The sequence below is a fragment of the Aspergillus brunneoviolaceus genome (assembly GCF_003184695.1).
Source record: "Aspergillus brunneoviolaceus CBS 621.78 unplaced genomic scaffold BO95scaffold_59, whole genome shotgun sequence".
Classification (NCBI taxonomy): Eukaryota; Fungi; Ascomycota; class Eurotiomycetes; order Eurotiales; family Aspergillaceae; genus Aspergillus; species Aspergillus brunneoviolaceus.
Window position 1 is genome coordinate 48,552 of NW_020290789.1, and position 16,300 is coordinate 64,851.

The 16,300-nt window shown below is 49.7% G+C and overlaps 7 protein-coding genes across 7 annotated transcripts; 3 read left to right on the forward strand and 4 right to left on the reverse strand.

Moving 5' to 3' along the window:
* Positions 1-52: 52 nt before the first annotated feature.
* Positions 53-1,186, forward strand: rrp36 (putative pre-rRNA processing protein; the record flags this gene model as incomplete). Its single annotated transcript, XM_025582873.1, has 2 exons — positions 53-232; positions 317-1,186. 2 exons carry the CDS (start codon positions 53-55, stop codon positions 1,184-1,186), a joined length of 1,050 nt encoding a protein of 349 aa, XP_025439455.1.
* An 81-nt stretch (positions 1,187-1,267) lies between these two features.
* On the reverse strand, positions 1,268-1,925 carry BO95DRAFT_217282 (uncharacterized protein). The gene has a single exon (XM_025581171.1). The coding sequence runs from the start codon at positions 1,833-1,835 to the stop codon at positions 1,350-1,352; it is 486 nt and encodes a 161-aa protein (XP_025439456.1). The 5' UTR covers positions 1,836-1,925; the 3' UTR covers positions 1,268-1,349.
* Positions 1,926-3,888, reverse strand: BO95DRAFT_217281 (uncharacterized protein). Its single transcript, XM_025581170.1, has 2 exons — positions 3,282-3,888; positions 1,926-3,225 (listed from the first exon to the last, which is right to left on the reverse strand). Exons 1-2 carry the CDS (start codon positions 3,485-3,487, stop codon positions 2,016-2,018), a joined length of 1,416 nt encoding a protein of 471 aa, XP_025439457.1. The 5' UTR covers positions 3,488-3,888; the 3' UTR covers positions 1,926-2,015.
* Positions 3,889-9,667: 5,779 nt separating this feature from the next.
* BO95DRAFT_445479 (DNA-directed RNA polymerase core subunit RPC19) lies at positions 9,668-10,995 on the forward strand. The gene is made up of 5 exons (XM_025587158.1): positions 9,668-9,851; positions 9,942-10,120; positions 10,195-10,286; positions 10,413-10,489; positions 10,591-10,995. The coding sequence occupies exons 2-5, from the start codon at positions 10,010-10,012 to the stop codon at positions 10,722-10,724; spliced, it is 414 nt and encodes a 137-aa protein (XP_025439458.1). The 5' UTR covers positions 9,668-9,851; positions 9,942-10,009; the 3' UTR covers positions 10,725-10,995.
* Positions 10,996-11,503: 508 nt separating this feature from the next.
* BO95DRAFT_369723 (putative NADH-ubiquinone oxidoreductase B14 subunit) lies at positions 11,504-12,462 on the reverse strand (the record flags this gene model as incomplete). The annotated part of the gene is made up of 4 exons (XM_025582886.1): positions 11,504-11,623; positions 11,853-11,999; positions 12,222-12,283; positions 12,420-12,462. The coding sequence occupies 4 exons, from the start codon at positions 12,460-12,462 to the stop codon at positions 11,504-11,506; spliced, it is 372 nt and encodes a 123-aa protein (XP_025439459.1).
* A 351-nt stretch (positions 12,463-12,813) lies between these two features.
* On the forward strand, positions 12,814-13,767 carry loc1. The gene is made up of 3 exons (XM_025583713.1): positions 12,814-13,259; positions 13,348-13,497; positions 13,570-13,767. The coding sequence occupies exons 1-3, from the start codon at positions 12,969-12,971 to the stop codon at positions 13,693-13,695; spliced, it is 567 nt and encodes a 188-aa protein (XP_025439460.1). The 5' UTR covers positions 12,814-12,968; the 3' UTR covers positions 13,696-13,767.
* On the reverse strand, positions 13,436-15,590 carry BO95DRAFT_445483 (putative hydrolase, alpha/beta fold family). The gene is made up of 7 exons (XM_025587159.1): positions 14,835-15,590; positions 14,619-14,779; positions 14,482-14,562; positions 14,302-14,425; positions 14,117-14,245; positions 13,571-14,066; positions 13,436-13,498 (listed from the first exon to the last, which is right to left on the reverse strand). The coding sequence occupies exons 1-6, from the start codon at positions 15,540-15,542 to the stop codon at positions 13,881-13,883; spliced, it is 1,389 nt and encodes a 462-aa protein (XP_025439461.1). The 5' UTR covers positions 15,543-15,590; the 3' UTR covers positions 13,436-13,498; positions 13,571-13,880.
* Between the last annotated feature and the right edge of the window lie 710 nt (positions 15,591-16,300).

Here is a 16,300-nt window from a genome sequence, read left to right on the forward strand (position 1 = left end):
TTTCTTATCACTATCACTAATACCCAGTTCTTTATTCTTCGCACAAACCAAAATGGCCATATCAGATCTTCTCAATCGCCGGGTGCGGGCGCTTCCCGAGGAAGACGAAGAGGTTTACTCAGACGGTCCCGGTTCCGAGGAGGCTAGTGACCTTGCACCATCGGACCACTCGGACTCCGACAACGCCAGCGACGGTTCTCTCGATGAGGACGATGTCGACAATGATGATCTGGTTGGTATCCTCAACGCCGTAGCATCAAATCCCACGAATCGCTGACCCATAACACAGTCAGACAAAGTCTCCGACGCTTCAGAGGATGACGGTTCAGACGATAGCGAGAGCGACGGCGATGCCCCCGAGGATGATGTCCAGGCCTCTCTTGGTAGCATTTCATTTGGCGCGTTAGCCAAAGCGCAAGCATCCCTAGGTCCGAAAGCGAAACGTGCCGCAAAGGCCGCCGCCAGGAGTACAGATGAAGCCACTGCAGCGCCGTCCCCCCTCGACGATATTCGAGCTCGAATCCGCGAAGCTCGGGAGCAGAAACGGCAAGCATTGCCAAAGTCGAAGGATTCGGAGAAGCCTTCTCGCTCTTCCAAACACGCGCCCATGGTGCAATCTTCCAAGTACGCCGTTTCTCGCAAGCGCACGGTCGTCGAGCCCCCGAGCATACCCAAATCCCGAGATCCACGCTTTGACCCGACTGTGACCAGCCAGGGTGGTCGGGGAAATACTCAGGGTGTCAAGGACGCCTATGCCTTCCTCGACGAGTACCGTGCAGATGAGCTCAAAGAGCTGAAGGCACAGTACGCCAAGACGAAGAATCCTGTCCAGAAGGAAGCCTTGAAGCGAGAGATTCGATCGACTCAGGATCGACTCCGTGCAATGGAGAACAGAAAGCGAGAGAGGGATATCTTGGCCGATCACAAGAAGAAGGAGAAGCAGCTCATCCGCGAAGGAAAGAAGAGCACCCCGTACTACATGAAGAAGTCGGAGCTTAAGAAGCAGGTCCTGCTTCAGAAGTACGAGACTATGAACTCCAAAGACCGCACAAAGGCACTTGAGAGGAGACGAAAGAAGACCGCCGCGAAAGAAAGGAAAGAAATGCCTATGGAGCGTCGAGCTCTGGCCGACGACGATGCACCCAGAGACCACGGAGGGGGTTTCAAGCGTCGCCGGCTTGCTTAATGTGAATTGCGTCTTTTGCTATCGCTCATAGAGGAATTCATTTGTGTACATAATTATGCAGACCACATATCAGTATACCCAAAATGGTATTACCTATCATTATCCAGAATTACCGTGTTTTGCCCGGCTTCGATGATTTCAGCCCAGCATAGCAACCAAAGTATTATCGTGAGTATCGGGGTAGAAATAAGGATGAGAGAAGAGTGAAATGTCCAATAAGACTTGGTGGAGAAGAAAACGAACAGGTAGTTGGTATCGCAAATATGAACATCGAGTGGAAGAAAGAGCAATCATAGACACAACACGGACCACCAGAAGATGAAGTCCCTAACGATATAGACATGGTTCTGAGACCAACACAACCTGATAACAAACGCCTCATAGCCAGTGAATTCCATAAGCTTGGATGTAGGTGATGAAATGAGTGTATGCAGAACGGAATCATGAATGAGATAGAGCAGAAACTTTGGCAAGGATGACAACTTAAAATGCTGTCTGCAGTGTGGTATAGGATGCAGAGAAGATAACTCAAGATGCTGGAAGTAGTCCAGTTCTCCTTCCGGTCTAGGAGCAACTGATCATGCATGTTCATAGAAATGGTCGTAGTATGCATATTCGTCATGCCGAGAACGCAGAGTTCTCGAAACATGTTCCCACATGTAACTCAGGACAGATCCTCACCTGGGTGTAAGGCTTCCGCCGGAGTCTAACTGAACTGCCCGGCCAACAAGCACATGTTATGTTATGTGGCGCATATCGGACGGTAACCCTGGTGACTGGGTGAAGCTACCCTTCAGGTGATAGGATGCAGAGACGACGCACTGGTCTTTCAAGAATGGAATAAATCCCATGCTCGGGCGCAAAGACTAAGAAATTCTTCCTTCTTCTTTCTTTGGGTTTCGGGCGAGTCTCTACCAGCACCAAATGGACCACGGCTGGTACTTGCACCAGACGCCAGAGCTGGATTCGGACGATAGTGTTGCTCGGGACCGTGGCCGAGTGGAGGACTTCCATGCTCATGCTCGTACTCGTTTCGAGAGCGGCGACGGGCAGACCTTTCCGAATGATACAGAGCTGGCTGTGGTTGCACATTTGTTGCCGGCGTCATCTCCGGATGAGGTGCGCCAGATTTGGGGGGACCATTAGCAATCCGCGGAGACGGTGGAGTTGGCGGTTGGTGGCCGCCGTAGTGCACAATGCGAGGCAGAAGCTCTTCCCGGCCACCGGACATCTCCTGGACAGCTTCTTCGGCAGAGCGATACTCTCTTGGGCGCTTGGGAATTTGAGCGGATTCACGGGACATCCTGGGAGACGGGATGGGCGGTAAATTGTTTGATTGCGATGAGCTGGCACCGGATGCGCCGGGGTAGAAAGGTCCCCGATTGATTTCCCTTTCGCGACCGCCCAGAGCGTCCGATCCAAACACATCCGAGAGTGGTGGAAGGCGGTTGTTCGTTTGGGTGGCAGGAACATGGTGAATATGAGACGTGGATCCCAGAGTAGGACTCTGGTTGACGATATGGCGGGTCAATGGCTGTGGCTCATGGCGGCCTGTAAACGTTTGGTTCAGTGGTGCGGATTGGATCACACGCTCATTTGCGAATTGAGCCGCAGATGGAGGTACGATGGACAACCCCGGTGGTCTCCGCTTCGAGGCAGCGGTCTTGGGTAGCCCAAACGAGTCCGATGGTTTGATTCCCTCTGGCCCATCGTCCTTGGCTGATTTCTGTAGACGCGACTCGATGATGGATCTCTGCTGATCACGGACTGACAAACTCCGTTGGAGTTGTTCCCTCATGACTGGGTCGTGGGTTTGGAAGCCCGGCGACAAGCACGCGATTCCGACGTTCTGCATGTTGAGGCCATCTCGGGCAGTCATCGGACCGCCTGGGGCCCGGGCAGACAAACCCCCCGAGTTTGGGAGACTAGTGGAGAGATCAAGTCGTCGGGGACGGGGTCGAGTATGGGACTGCATTGCGGGCGATGAGGGTGGCTCCTTCTTAACTATGACTTTCGAAGAATTTATTCCGTTTTGCGACCTAGCTGGTTATTAGCACCCTCGACGACACACAAGCACTTGTCGTCGAATACTCACGATGGGGAGGTCGGTTTCCTTCCTGCGGGTGAGCTTTGAGTTAACGAGCCATCCCGTGATGGTCCAGACAACCGAGGAGGCGTAGTGCTGTTCTGATTATTCGAAGTCGCGGGCGCCAGAGTTGGGCAATTCTTCGGACTCAAGTCACGGGTCATGCGCGGCGAAGTGAGCGGAGCAGCCTGGACCGGCGCAACCGCGGTGGACATACTGATGAAGGAAGATGATCGGGTGAAATAAGATGCAGCAGGTCGAAGCAAGTGCGACTCCTTGGCAAAGCTCTCAACAGCAGAGATAGCTTTCACGCCGATCCAATCTTGAACTGAACAGATACCCTCTCGGGTTGCTGTCTCACACAGCCACTGTATATATACGGTTTGAAGCCTGTACCAAAGGTCTCACAGCTTGACTAGCCGGAGATTCAAATAATTTTCGATATGTGTTGTGTAGTATCAAAATTGAGGAACGATGTTGAGCAAAGGAGAGCGCGCGGTTGAGCGAGCTCGGGGAGCGTCGGCGGCTAATCGGGTGGACGACTCGTAGGGTGATGGAAAGCGTGCGTGGCGTAGTGTAGCGTAGCGTAGTGGAGGGACACGAAGGTACTTTGGTCGGTAAATAAGCTCCGGAGGAGGAGGAAAGAGAAGAACGGACGGGTCCAGCCCAAACAAGGAACGACCAGCACAGAGGGGGGAGGACGAAGAGGGAGAATGGAGTAGAGATGAAGGGTAGGAGGAGGTAGGGTAGAGGAAAAGAGAAGCCGGCGGCGGCCAATGTGGCACCTTGACCCAAATTGCGCACAAACAGAAGAAGGGTGAGTGAGGGTAGTAAGGTAGTAAGATGAGTAGGTAGGCAAATAGTGGTAGGTGGTGGGAGAGAGAAGTAGGAGAATGGATTGGATTGGAGTGGTCAAAGAGTTATTGGGAGAGGCGGTTTGACTAAAGCTGGCTGGGCTGGCGGCAGTGTGACAACGGTTAGAGGTCGGTCAGAGAATCTCATCCGGTCTGGCCCCCAATGCGAGAATTGTTGGCTCGAATCGATGGATATGGATATGATATCGGTGAACTTGGCCCGCAAAAGACAGAACAAAGCAAGTCAACCAGATCTAACTGCTTGCACCAAAGGATTGGGTTAGATGAGAAACGAAGGGAACGAAAAGGAAGAGGAAGAGGAAGAAGAAGAGGAAGAAGAAGAGGAAAAAGAAGAAGGAGGAGGAAGAACAAGTTCAAAATGAAAGACAACAGAAAACAGGCCGAGAAATTATTGTATGTAGTTATGGAGTGGCACTAATTAATAAGGATGTATGTTTGACTTTTGGGGGGGGGGAGGGGGGAAAGAGGAGTGAGACTGTGAGAGTAAGTGGAGGGGAGAAAAGAAAATAGGGCCGAGTCAATCTCGATGAGACGGTGGCATAAAGAACTACATTACGGCACTCAAAGAGGTACAATTCACCACCCCGTCCTCATCAATCAGAGCTTGCAGCTGGGTCCAATTTAAAGAAGAAGTATGGATTAAATTCAACAAAAATTCCTACATGAATCTGACGAAGGGTCAAAAAGCAAAGGAAAATTAGAAAAAGGAATTAAGAAAAAAAGAAAAAAAAAAGTCAAAGATAGGCTAGAGTATAAAGGGAATGATCTCAATCATCATCAGTATCATCAAACGAGGGAGTGGGAATTGGGCTGAAATTGGAGCGACGAGGCACTCAAATGGATGTGGGGGAAGTAGAATCGGATTCAGGCGTGGGTTGAAAATCGGTTGCATACAGAACAGAAAGAGACAACATAGCGGGTACATGTACTCATACTCATACTCATACCACAGGCACTAAAGCTCTTCAGCATGAGAATGATCGGGTCCTACACTACGTATGTATCAATCTATCTATCTCATTACTTTGTATGGACTGTCAACAGCAAAGAGTGAGGGGGGGAGCAGAGGAAGGAGAAACAAAACACAGGAAAAACCGGCTGGGAGGCATCCAGAATGGTAAGCAGTGAAGGCAAGTAGCCATTGAGGAACGGGGATAATTCCTAACAATCCCTCCTGGATGCTCAGACCAAGTGGAGAGGATTTCATCTGATTGGCACCAGCTGAGACATGGTTTGTTTCCGCCCAGGGCTTGTCGCCGAAGATGTGACACACTTGTGACAATTGGCAGTAATCACACCCCTCGGGGCCTTGTACTCATCTGGATGTACCATACTTATGCTAGGTTGGTGTATATATAAGAAAGTTGAATAAGTCAACAGGTAGTTGGAGACAGTACTATGCTGTAATAAGTACTGACTGAGAATATGAAGACACGTAGAATCAAATGAATGAATGATGGCCAGGTACAGCACATACAGCATAGCTACTGAGTAAATAGGTGACTATTAACTAGTTAGTTAGTTATCAGCGAAACGCTGACTAACCCCGCGGACTAACTTAACTAGTAGTAGTAAACTAACCAACCTAGTGCGATCCCCCCTCCCATCCGGCTTCCGACCTGAACAAACAAGAGAACTGCTGATAAGCTGGGAACTACAGTACAATAAAGAACAGCTGAGACTGCTGCTTATTCTCCAGAGCATTGATCATACCTGGACTAGTCTAACGAGTGTCATACACAGTCACAAAAGTACAGTAGGTACTATCTGAGTTCTTTGTCCTGACTACCGCGCAAAACGCAAAACGCAAACCGCAAAACAGACCTGAAAGTCTGGAAATAGTCAAACGGAACGAGCATCCGAGCTTCATCACGGCCACGAACCATGACCCAGTTGGAATTCCCTCCCTCCCACCTCCGTCCTCCACCCTCTCCACCCCCTGGGTGGCAAACCCAGACCACCTGCGACGCCAGCCTCCCTCACCATCACCAAAACCTACTGGCGCCAAACTGGTGGAAACAATAGTGAGTTAGTGTCCCCTGGCCCTGGCCCCAACCGAGCCCACTTTCTGTCAGATGGATGGATCATGGCCCCCCCTCAGCCTCCTCTCCTCTGATTTTCAAATTTGGATGGTGGCAGTGGCAGCAGCAGCAGCAGAATGGACAATAATGGGGTTCTATTCAAGCCTGGAAATTTATTCGAACTCGATAGCTCACATTTCCCCACGTTCGCTTCCTCTTGACCCTACGAAACTGCACAAACAATAAGCCAGAATAAGCTGCCCAGGGGTTTTTCATGAACGCCAGCCCTTTTTTTTCCCACGGTGCATCGATCGTCATCCCGCGATCGGCTCTTGTCCTTGTCTTAATCCGAAGCGGGTCAAAGTGTCACTCGACCACAACTGGATGACACAAATAATACGTAGAAAGATGCGTGTCGTTGCGTAGAGAAAGAGTCTGATCCAGACTTTATGTATGCTTTGCTTTACGTACTTATTGTCTAGGCATACGAAGTACCCACCCATGTTTTGGCCGACAGCAGTCTCATGAAATCTCTATAACTGAAAACAATTGTAGAATTAAGATGAATCCAGAACAGGGAGGGTGAGATACCGAGTGTTGCATGCAGGGGATCATCTAGTCGATGAGAGGATTAAGCCCTTGTTCCCAACCGCAACAATCTTTGTCTAGAACGAGCCTGTCAACCCCTCGGGTCGACCGGCGATCTCACACGAGTCTTTTATATTCCGCTCCGAGTGCAATATGTACGGAGTACAGCTCGTGGGCACTGTTTAACTAACTAGAGATTCTTACCAAGCATATGACCCAATTTGGAAATGGCTGAAGACACGGACCAGCTTCAAGCCTGTCACTGCGATTAGCTCGCTTCCTGCGATAGGAAACTACGGTACTGTCGCGCTCAGATAGCGCAGGTCTTAGGAACGCGGCAATCAAATTTTAAATTAATCAATTGACTCATTGGAGTGGTTCAGTGTATCAAGACTACGCGATATGATCTCCTCTTTAGGATCTAGTGCGAAGCGAAATTGGTATAGGATCCAAAATGAGTCCAGAGCCAGACAACACCATTGATCTAGTATGCCAAGATTGTTCTTGATGAGCAATGATCTGTTGTTTACCATGCTAATCATGAAGGGATTAATGGGTCGACTCCGGTGGGAGAAAGTTTCCTGCCTACTGGTGGGATCATGCACCAATGCTAGACATGCAGCGAACTATAAGAACTACTGCAATGGATCAATCAATCCCTGTTACCGTTGCAATTGGGCTTGGAGGGGGGGGGACCGATTTCGGGGTTTGTTGCACATACATGAACCTACCCGAGGGGGCGCAGTCATCCACGGTGGATGATAACAACAAATAGAACTACGGAGTACGGAAGAGAACGAGCAAGATACATTGAATGGACCCTTTCCCCAAGCAGATGCTGGGTCGAGACAAGAGGATGAGGATTTGCATGGAACCGAGTCAATCCCCCTCCCCCTCTCTCTACTACTGATCTGATGATGCTACTGAATCATTGTTTTTTTTTTTTTTTTTTTTTCTTTTTTCGGTTTTTGGTTTTCTTCCGGCAGTGGTGCAACTGATGCTGCCTGAAACTATCCGTCGGAGCGTATCAATTGATTCTCACGGGAAATAGTGTAGCACATATTGATTATTGCTCCACCCCTCATTTCCGCGATGCACGGAGAGGGAGAGAGGAGTGATATGATGGGACCACTTTTCTCACAGCTTCCGGGACAAATTGACAAATTGGTCATCCGTACCTAGTACGTAGTAAGTGATGAGGGTGAATATCGTTTGGAACTGCGACGAATGTCGTTTTACTAACTTCAAGTATGATAGCCAATCATCGAGTGACATCGAGCTACTGTACAATATTACTGAGTATCAAGGGCTATCAACGTTCAGCATCATCCAAAGCCTGGATGGACTCGATGGAGTATCTGCGGATCACACAAATTAGTATGGGGCAGGTCCCACGTGTCTTGTCCACCTTGCAAATCAGGTCGAGAAACCACTTCTGGTAAGGAGTATGGGTCGAGTCGAATCCCCCCTCCAATCCTCTCCCGTCTCAGGGAAAGGAAACTCGCTAACTTATCGATAGTAGCTTTGGCGTGCCGTGGGACATCCTCGTCTTCGGAATGATGCTTGTTTCAATTTGCTTGGAGAATGAGGGGCCGATTGAAGTTTGAATACAGTCGTCGGCTCGCGCATTAGACACACACTGCTCGTGGCCAACCAATTCATTCTACTCCCCGTCGGCTGTTGGTTCGTTTAGACGTCAGAAGCTCATTATCCAGGTCGGTCTCGGCACCAACATGCAAAATCGACTACGGAGTACTGTTTCAATTCTATGTACTGTTGAGAAGTGATACTTTTCTCATCGCCAAAACACGGGTAGACCTCCGTACAGTACAGGTTCTAAGCATGCTCGAGAGCTGAAACCGTCGCCAAGCAATACCAGAACCGGTTATCTTGCATTGATGCCGTGATTTTGGGTAAGTGTGCGTCAATTCCATGCACATATACGATGAACCCCTTTACCTTACCAATTGCTACTTGAGCATGGCAACAAGTAGAGTTCCTATATCGCATCACTTGGTCTCTCCATTCTTGTACTACCGATTGATATTACAAACACGAGACTCTTCGTTCTCATTTGCGCCGCGCAGATTCTAGTCCCAACGTCGCCCGTCTGCACGGTCCTTTTGCTAATATTAATCCTCCCATGTGGACAGTGGGCAGGGTGGTCTGAGTCAAGCGATATGGTTCCTGGCTGATCCCAATAAGAAGCTGTCAAGAATAGTATCATTCAAAGTTAAACAGTCAGGTTCACATAATTGACCAACTATACTTGCTCTGTATTATAGCTAGTGTTTACTTGGCAAGGGCATTCTGATTGTCATTACTAGTCGCTTCTAGGCTCGAAGTCACTGTGTCAATTGATAGTCTACGCACCAGAGAGCTGCATCTCGCTGCTATATTGAAGAGCCTGTTTAACCTATTCAACTTGGGATAGTATGCTATGGCATAGTCTTTCTCGATGTGCGATTGACAGGCAAGAGCTGCATTCTAGAAGTAGTAAAGTATGCCACACCCACAAAAGCGTGCTACCCAGAGCAGGTTTGATAATGGAGTTCATCATCGTCAGTCAATGAATCATTTTCCTACTCCTCAATTCACGTCTCCTGCAGAGGACATGGCAATCGATCGTGGAGGAGAAAGTAAAGTCTCGGAACTCACCACCAAAGTAATAGCAATACAACAGACTGTAACGGTCTGACAAAGCTTCATGGCCATTGTCTACAAGCATCCTAGCCAGTTCCCATAGAACATAGAATACTTCAATGCGGTAGCATAGCTATCTCACCCAGAACGAGAATAAGCTGTACCAACACAGAAGGCGGTGATGTAGCATGTCTCCCATCCCAAGGCGGTCAACCATCAATAAAACCGATTTTTTGCATTTTTCTCTCCGCCGCGACAATAGCCATCGCAATAGCAAATCCTCCCTAACATATTTGTGATTCCTTGCGACCGTTGGTCCTGACTACTTCTTCTCGCTACTAGGGCTTCCTGTGCGATAGTTCTTGACGTCTGGTGCAACTTCCCACTCCCCACGCGCACAACCCACTTTCTATACCCCGCTTCACCTCTACCAGAAGGAGAGAGAGAGAGAGGTATGTCTATAAACTCAGCCCTTTAAACCAGTGCAACCCAGAACAACCTCCCATTCCTGCCAACGACTTGATATCTAACAATCCCTCTAGTAATACACTCCTCAGCTTCACTCAAACGTCCACCGGTCTCAATCCCATCCCCACCCTCGAAATTCACAATGCCCGGCTCCGTCGACCAAGAAAACGACCAGTCCATGATGGACGCCGCCCCGGAGCAACAGCACGAGCAGGAAGACGTCCTCGAGTTGGAAGATAAGCGCATTGTCGTCGTACGTCCCACCTCCACCCTTTCTCTCCAGCCGCTGGTACCATACAACCCAAATAGCTAACAGTTCCTGTGAAGTTACCCGGAGCCACCGAAACCGCCGCATCATTCCAGTTCGATGGAGAGGGACACACCCTGGGTAATGCGCTACGATACGCGATCATGAAGAAGTGAGGATAACCCTGACCGCCCAACAATCCTGGATCCGTCCCTGGATATCTTCCTTGGGCCTTCGGATCCCACTAGGGACTGAAGGAAGTGTAAAATGGATGGAGTCCGGCTAACATGTGAAACAGCCCCCGGGTTGAATTCTGCGGTTATACCATCCCCCACCCTTCAGAGACAAAGATGAACCTGAGAATCCAGACTTATGGTACGCATTCTCCCTCCCCGCGGCTTATATCTCGCCCACCCAAGGGATCAGGACAAACCGGTTATATACAGCAACTGTAAAAGAACTAACGGATAATCCAGATACGACAACGGCCGTCGAAGCCCTGGAGAAGGGTCTGGATACCCTGATGGACCTGTGCGATGTCGTCACGGACAAGTTCACCGTTGCGCGCGATGAGTTCAATGCGTCCAAGGTCGATCGCATGGAGTCGTAGATCCGTCCTTTTTGTTGTTTTCCTTGTAAATCTTTTGGGATTAGTTGGTCTTTCATCTTGGCGTTGTATTTAGAGAAAAGTTTCCATGATTTAGGTTGTCATAATGACCCCAACATTTTCTACATGATTGAGCTTTTTCCTCCGTGTGTGTGTGTGTGTGTGTGTGTGTGTGTGTGTGTGCGCATTGAGCGGTGTGTTTTCTCGGTTGGGAGGGAGATAGTACCTATTTTTACTACGAGTGAGCACGGGCGTACTTGAGGTTAAGTGTCTGCGTATAGTATAGATTAACCAATGCGGATTGAGCTTGCTGTCGATTCTGGTCATGCGGTGTCTGGGCTGGACTAGATGTGGTAATGCATGGCGCAGATGGTATCTTGCTTCTTAGCTAATCTTCTTGATATGCCTCTTCTCTCCCACGCTTGTACTTGTAGAAGTTGACCGATGCGGAGTCAAACATGTGGTAGTAGGTAACATGGCATGCATGGTAGAGCCATACTAATACCCCCTAACCTTAATGGATCTTTACGTCATGTGAAGAGCACCTCCACTGCTAAACCCGGACAAGCCACACACAGAACGACCCTACACCTCGTGATACACGAGTCCATTGCTTAATCTAACAACAACACCATATTTACATAGAGCGCGAGCGCACACTCATACCCTCTACCCGGATCTATCAGTTCACGGGTCTAAGCCCAGGGTTGTTCTCATAACTAGAAGGAATAAAAAAACTTTCAATGCTGCGGGATGATTTGAAGAAAATGGGAAACATGAGATTAATTGCGGCCTTCCAAGAAGCCGGAGATAAAGTTGGGGGGGAGGCGAGCACCGGGCTCCTCCTCCGGCCGGAAGTACTTCATCACGTGCGACAGCTGCTTCCAGTAGTTGAGGGTTTCCTGTATGATAAAGACCAAGATTAGTTGGTCTGGTTATTGGTATGTGTGATGCGACGTGCTGGAAGTCGTGGAGGTTTCGGGGGGTGGGTATATTGCATGGAATTGATGAGCCATTCAAGCTCTCCGATCCCAGATACAACATGCCGCATAAACACCCCGAACATCCCCAGCCCACATATCCTATCGTATTGGCCACATAGAGAAGACAACAACAAAAGTCCAAACTCACCTGGAACTCGGCGTGGCTCTGGTACAACAGCACGTCGATCACATTCAATTGGCTGACGTAACGGTGCTTCTCGAACTCCTGGCGAATCTTTGTCCGGATGGCGGAAACGGGCATGTCCAGGGAGTACATAGTCTGGATCTCGGGGGACTAATCGAAGACATCGCATCATGTCAATAGTCAGCTCGGGAGGTCTCTCTCGGGTATGTTTTCGAGGTGAAGTTTCTCGTCTCGCGGTCCCCGCGGGCTCTTCTGCGCGCCCTGGCGAAAGAGCTCCCTCCCTCCAACCAAAGGTGACAAGAGACGACGACGACAACAAAAAACCAGCAATTCCGAAATGCATCAATTATTCCAAGAGTGTCGAAGACTAACCGCTCTAAGCCATTCTCTGTAGGACCGGATGACACGACGCTTCGCCTCGGCCAGGTTGGCAGCTATACACGGGTTTTTCAAGGTCAGCTGTGAGTTCCGGCCATTGACGTCGCGCCAATTTCTAAGGGCGCCGGACCACCGGTGGATCGGAGGGGGGGTGTGGAAGGATGGTTGTGAGGGATTGGGATGTTCACGTACAGGAGCGAGTGCGCTGGGCGAGGAATGTGGGGTTGATGGTCATCTTGACAATGGGGAATTGAGGCAATTGATGGGCACAGCCTTGGACTCCGAGGTTTGGCGAAGAGATGGAGAAGAGTGGGTAAGTTTCTCTGTTCTGCTCGAGACGGACGCCTTGGGAGTTTAGCGTTGACGGGATTGGGAGGAGATCGAATGGGGGTCTAGTCTGGAGGTTGGCGCCGTTCCCCCACCTCACCGCCTGCCTCTTTCAAAAATTATTCTTTTTTCGGGGGCGCAAAGCTTGGGGGACAGAGGGTGTTGTTTTATGATCTTCATTCATTTGGACTGTGTTAAATTTCTGCAAATTCGGATCCTTTGTTTCTGTGTCAAGGAGATATACGCAGGTGATCCCGAGGAATTTGTGGCTCTATTGTCTTTGTGGACATAGACGTTCTCATCGCCCGCTTTTTTTTTTCGAATTTTCAACTCTTCAGCATTCCCAGCAGCATCAACACCCCGGTGTTCTTAACTTTTTTTTTCTTCCTCCAAAAACAAGACCAAGACCACAAGATGGCTCCGACAAAGTCCTCGGCTAAGGGCAAGGGCCCTTCGTCGTCCAAGGGAGACGCCAAGAGCAAGCCTCTCTCGTCCGCGACGAAAGTGAGCAAGAAGAACGTCAAGCGCCCGCCGCCCAAGGAAGTCAAGTCGAAAGCGCGCACGGAATCCAGCCTGCTGAAGAAGACGAAGAAGAGGGAATACACCGAGAAGGAATTGGACCTGCCTCAGTTGAACATGATCACGCCCGTGGGTGTGGTGAAGCCCAAGGGCAAGAAGAAGGGCAAAACTTTCGTGGACGATGCGGTATGTGATTTCTCACCACATATGGAGATCTGTGATCGTGGGGACCGTTGACTGGACCTTTTTGCTGATCTTTGGTCGCTTCTTACAGGAGGGAATGATGACGATTCTTGCCATGGTTAATGCCGACAGGGAGGGTCAGATCGAGTCGAAGCTAATGAAGGCCCGTCAATTGGAGGAGATCCGTGAGGCGAAGAGGAAGGAGGCCGAGGCCAGGCACGCGGAGAAAAAGAACAAGCTGGTACGTATCTTGCAAATCATTTCAAATGTGTGTTTGTGTTTGGAAGTTACTGACAAAGGATGCGGGGAACAGGAAGAGGTAAAACAATCGATTCGCAATAAGAAGCACAAGGGCGGCCCTAAAACCGACAAAGCGGACTCCGTACCCGACAAGTCGTCCAAATCGAAGGGCAAGAGAAAGAGCGTCTCATTTGCTTGATTCCGTTTCATTTTGTATAAAAGTAATGCTGTCTATATCAGGTCTATGTATCTAGATGGGTCTCTGGCGTTTCAACGGTCTATATCCTGCCAAAACAATTGCATGCATTCATGATGAAAAATCCCCCAACTTCTGAAGTATGCGACCCTCCAGATCCGCTAGAAGTACTCGCACATGATGCGTCTCTAGGGTGAAGAGGGTACGATCTTGATATCCAGCTTGCGCCGCACAGGGCCGAAAAGCGGCTTAGGCGTCTTATCGCTGTCTTGCGCAGGTCGCGCAATGTAAGGCGGGAGGCGATCGGGGTGCTCAACCGTGCCTGGAATGGTGTGATCCACTTCCTTGGCCATGAGGTTAAGGAAATTGGAAACCTTGAATAGTCAATACGCCGGAACAAGAAAAGTCGAGGCGAACAACGTACCGGTTTGACAAACCACCTGTCACCACCAAACTCAAACCAGCCGAGATGGCCTCCCCAGGAGGTGGTCGCCATGACACCATACGGGGTTCTGGCGATTTCTCCATATGGCAGAGCCTTTGCGCAAGCAATCTACTCGGCCGTCAGCACATGAAAGTGGTTCGAAAGTTAAGGGTGCTGCTGCTTACCGGGTCATCTTCGGCCTGGATTACGAAGAAAGGAATCTTGATTCCAAGCATAGAGTCGATGGAAGAGGCATCACGATAGTAAGCACCTTCCGTTGGGTAACCCCATGCAGGGCATTGCAGCGCTCTAAAAGTAATTGAGTCAGCAGTTGAAAAGCAAGTCTGCCCAGGACAGTCCATTACCGGTCGAATTCGTGCAAATAAGTGACGTTCCTGATTTCTTCGACGTTGACCAGTGGATTTAAGGCGACCGACTCCACATGCCTGGCATCGTTAGTTAGTATGATAGCTGACAGACGAGCTGAGGTCTTATCACATACTGTTCGAAAAGCTTCTTCATGCTCGATCCCATCACCTTGCTGTATACCTGAAGTCCCAACCAGCTGCTCTTCAAGTACTCCGAGCTGACCTCCAAATTCCAGGGGCTAGCACAAAGCACCGCTGCTTTCAACTGGCAGGCATCTCCCTCTTCGCCCAGGTACTATAACCGATGCATTAGTCGCTGATTCCAGATAAAGCACGTGCTCAAAACTCACGTTAGTGAGGATGTTTGCGCCCAAGGAGAAGCCGATTCCGAAAAGGGGCCGATTCGGGAACGTCTTCCGTAGCCATTTGACAGCCTGACGGACATCCCACGTGGCGCGGGCATTGTAGAGTATATTGGTGGTGATCTTGGTTTGCGAACAGCCCCGAGAATTGATAACGCACGCTTCCCACGATTTATCCTGGACCAGAGGCGCAACCACATGGCGCAGGTATACCTCATGTGATCCGCCGCTCAGGCCGTGCAGAACAACCAGCATAGGCTTGGTATCGTCCGATGGAAGCGCCGTGAATTCGTCTTCGGTAAAGAATGAGGTCCTCTCCGGTAGTCCCTCAGGCAGAGTATACTTTCTCTCTGGGTCAGAGGTCTGATCATTCTTGGACGGCTCGTAGGGATCTACGACGAAATCCACGGCAAAATGCCCATCGAACATCTGGTTGTCCGCCTCGAACATCCATCTCTTGTAGTAAACCGGAACGCTATCATACTTGACTGCAGTCCAAGCGGTCTGAAGGTGACCATTGAAGAGGAATGGATTGAGATCACAGGTTGCTGGTGTGGCTGTGCGACAGAGATCTGCCAGAGCTACCTGTTCCTTGGCACCAGACTTGCCATTTTTCCGGGTCAAGATGAGGTTATTGTCTTTGGCGCTGTAGAAGGAGACCCGACCACGTGGGCGAGCCCAGGAAAATAAGGCCATGGCTAGCAGACCCGAGAAAAGAAGAGGGATAGATAATGTGCTCAGGACGCTAAAGGGAGAGATGTCAACAGGCGACATGACGGTAGAAGGGGCTAGACTCCGAGGCAGCGGCGAAACATGCGAAATGTAAACTGTAAACCAAGGGGGAGGGAAAGTTGTTCGTTTACCCAAGCCTGAAAGATCGCTCTAAACACTGGTTCTAGAATTTCAATAACAAGAGACAAACTCGATATGATTGTACTTGCTAATTATTGTCCAATTGATAAGTAAGTAACAGAGACTTCTCCAAGTGAGGAAGTAGACTTTGCATTCCAGGCTGTCGTCACCTCACATGAATTTCTTCTTCTTTTTCTTCAAGAGGAGCCTCGGCTTGATTGCCAAAAGGGGCAATATCACTAATCAATCATCTTATCAGTGGCCTTATCGTGCCGATCAGTCAGCTCGGTTGCTGACTCAGTGTGTCTTACCCGCTATAGTTAGTCACTTTTAGTGGAGATCATGAGGAAATGCAGGAAGACGTCATTTGGACAAGCGCTCCCAAATCGGGCTCTTCTACTCTCAGTCGCATTGCTTATCGCTGCTTTTCTGTCATCCCCCCATCCCCCCATCCCCCCATCCCCCCATTCCCTGTGGGCTGTGCTACACTGAGTTGCTGTCCTGCTTCTCCTATTTTCAGAGATACAGCAGCATTCTCACAGGGCAAGGTAAGGGTTGCAGGTGGTTCGGCACTTTTAAGCTTCTCGATCCGGTAAGCCAGC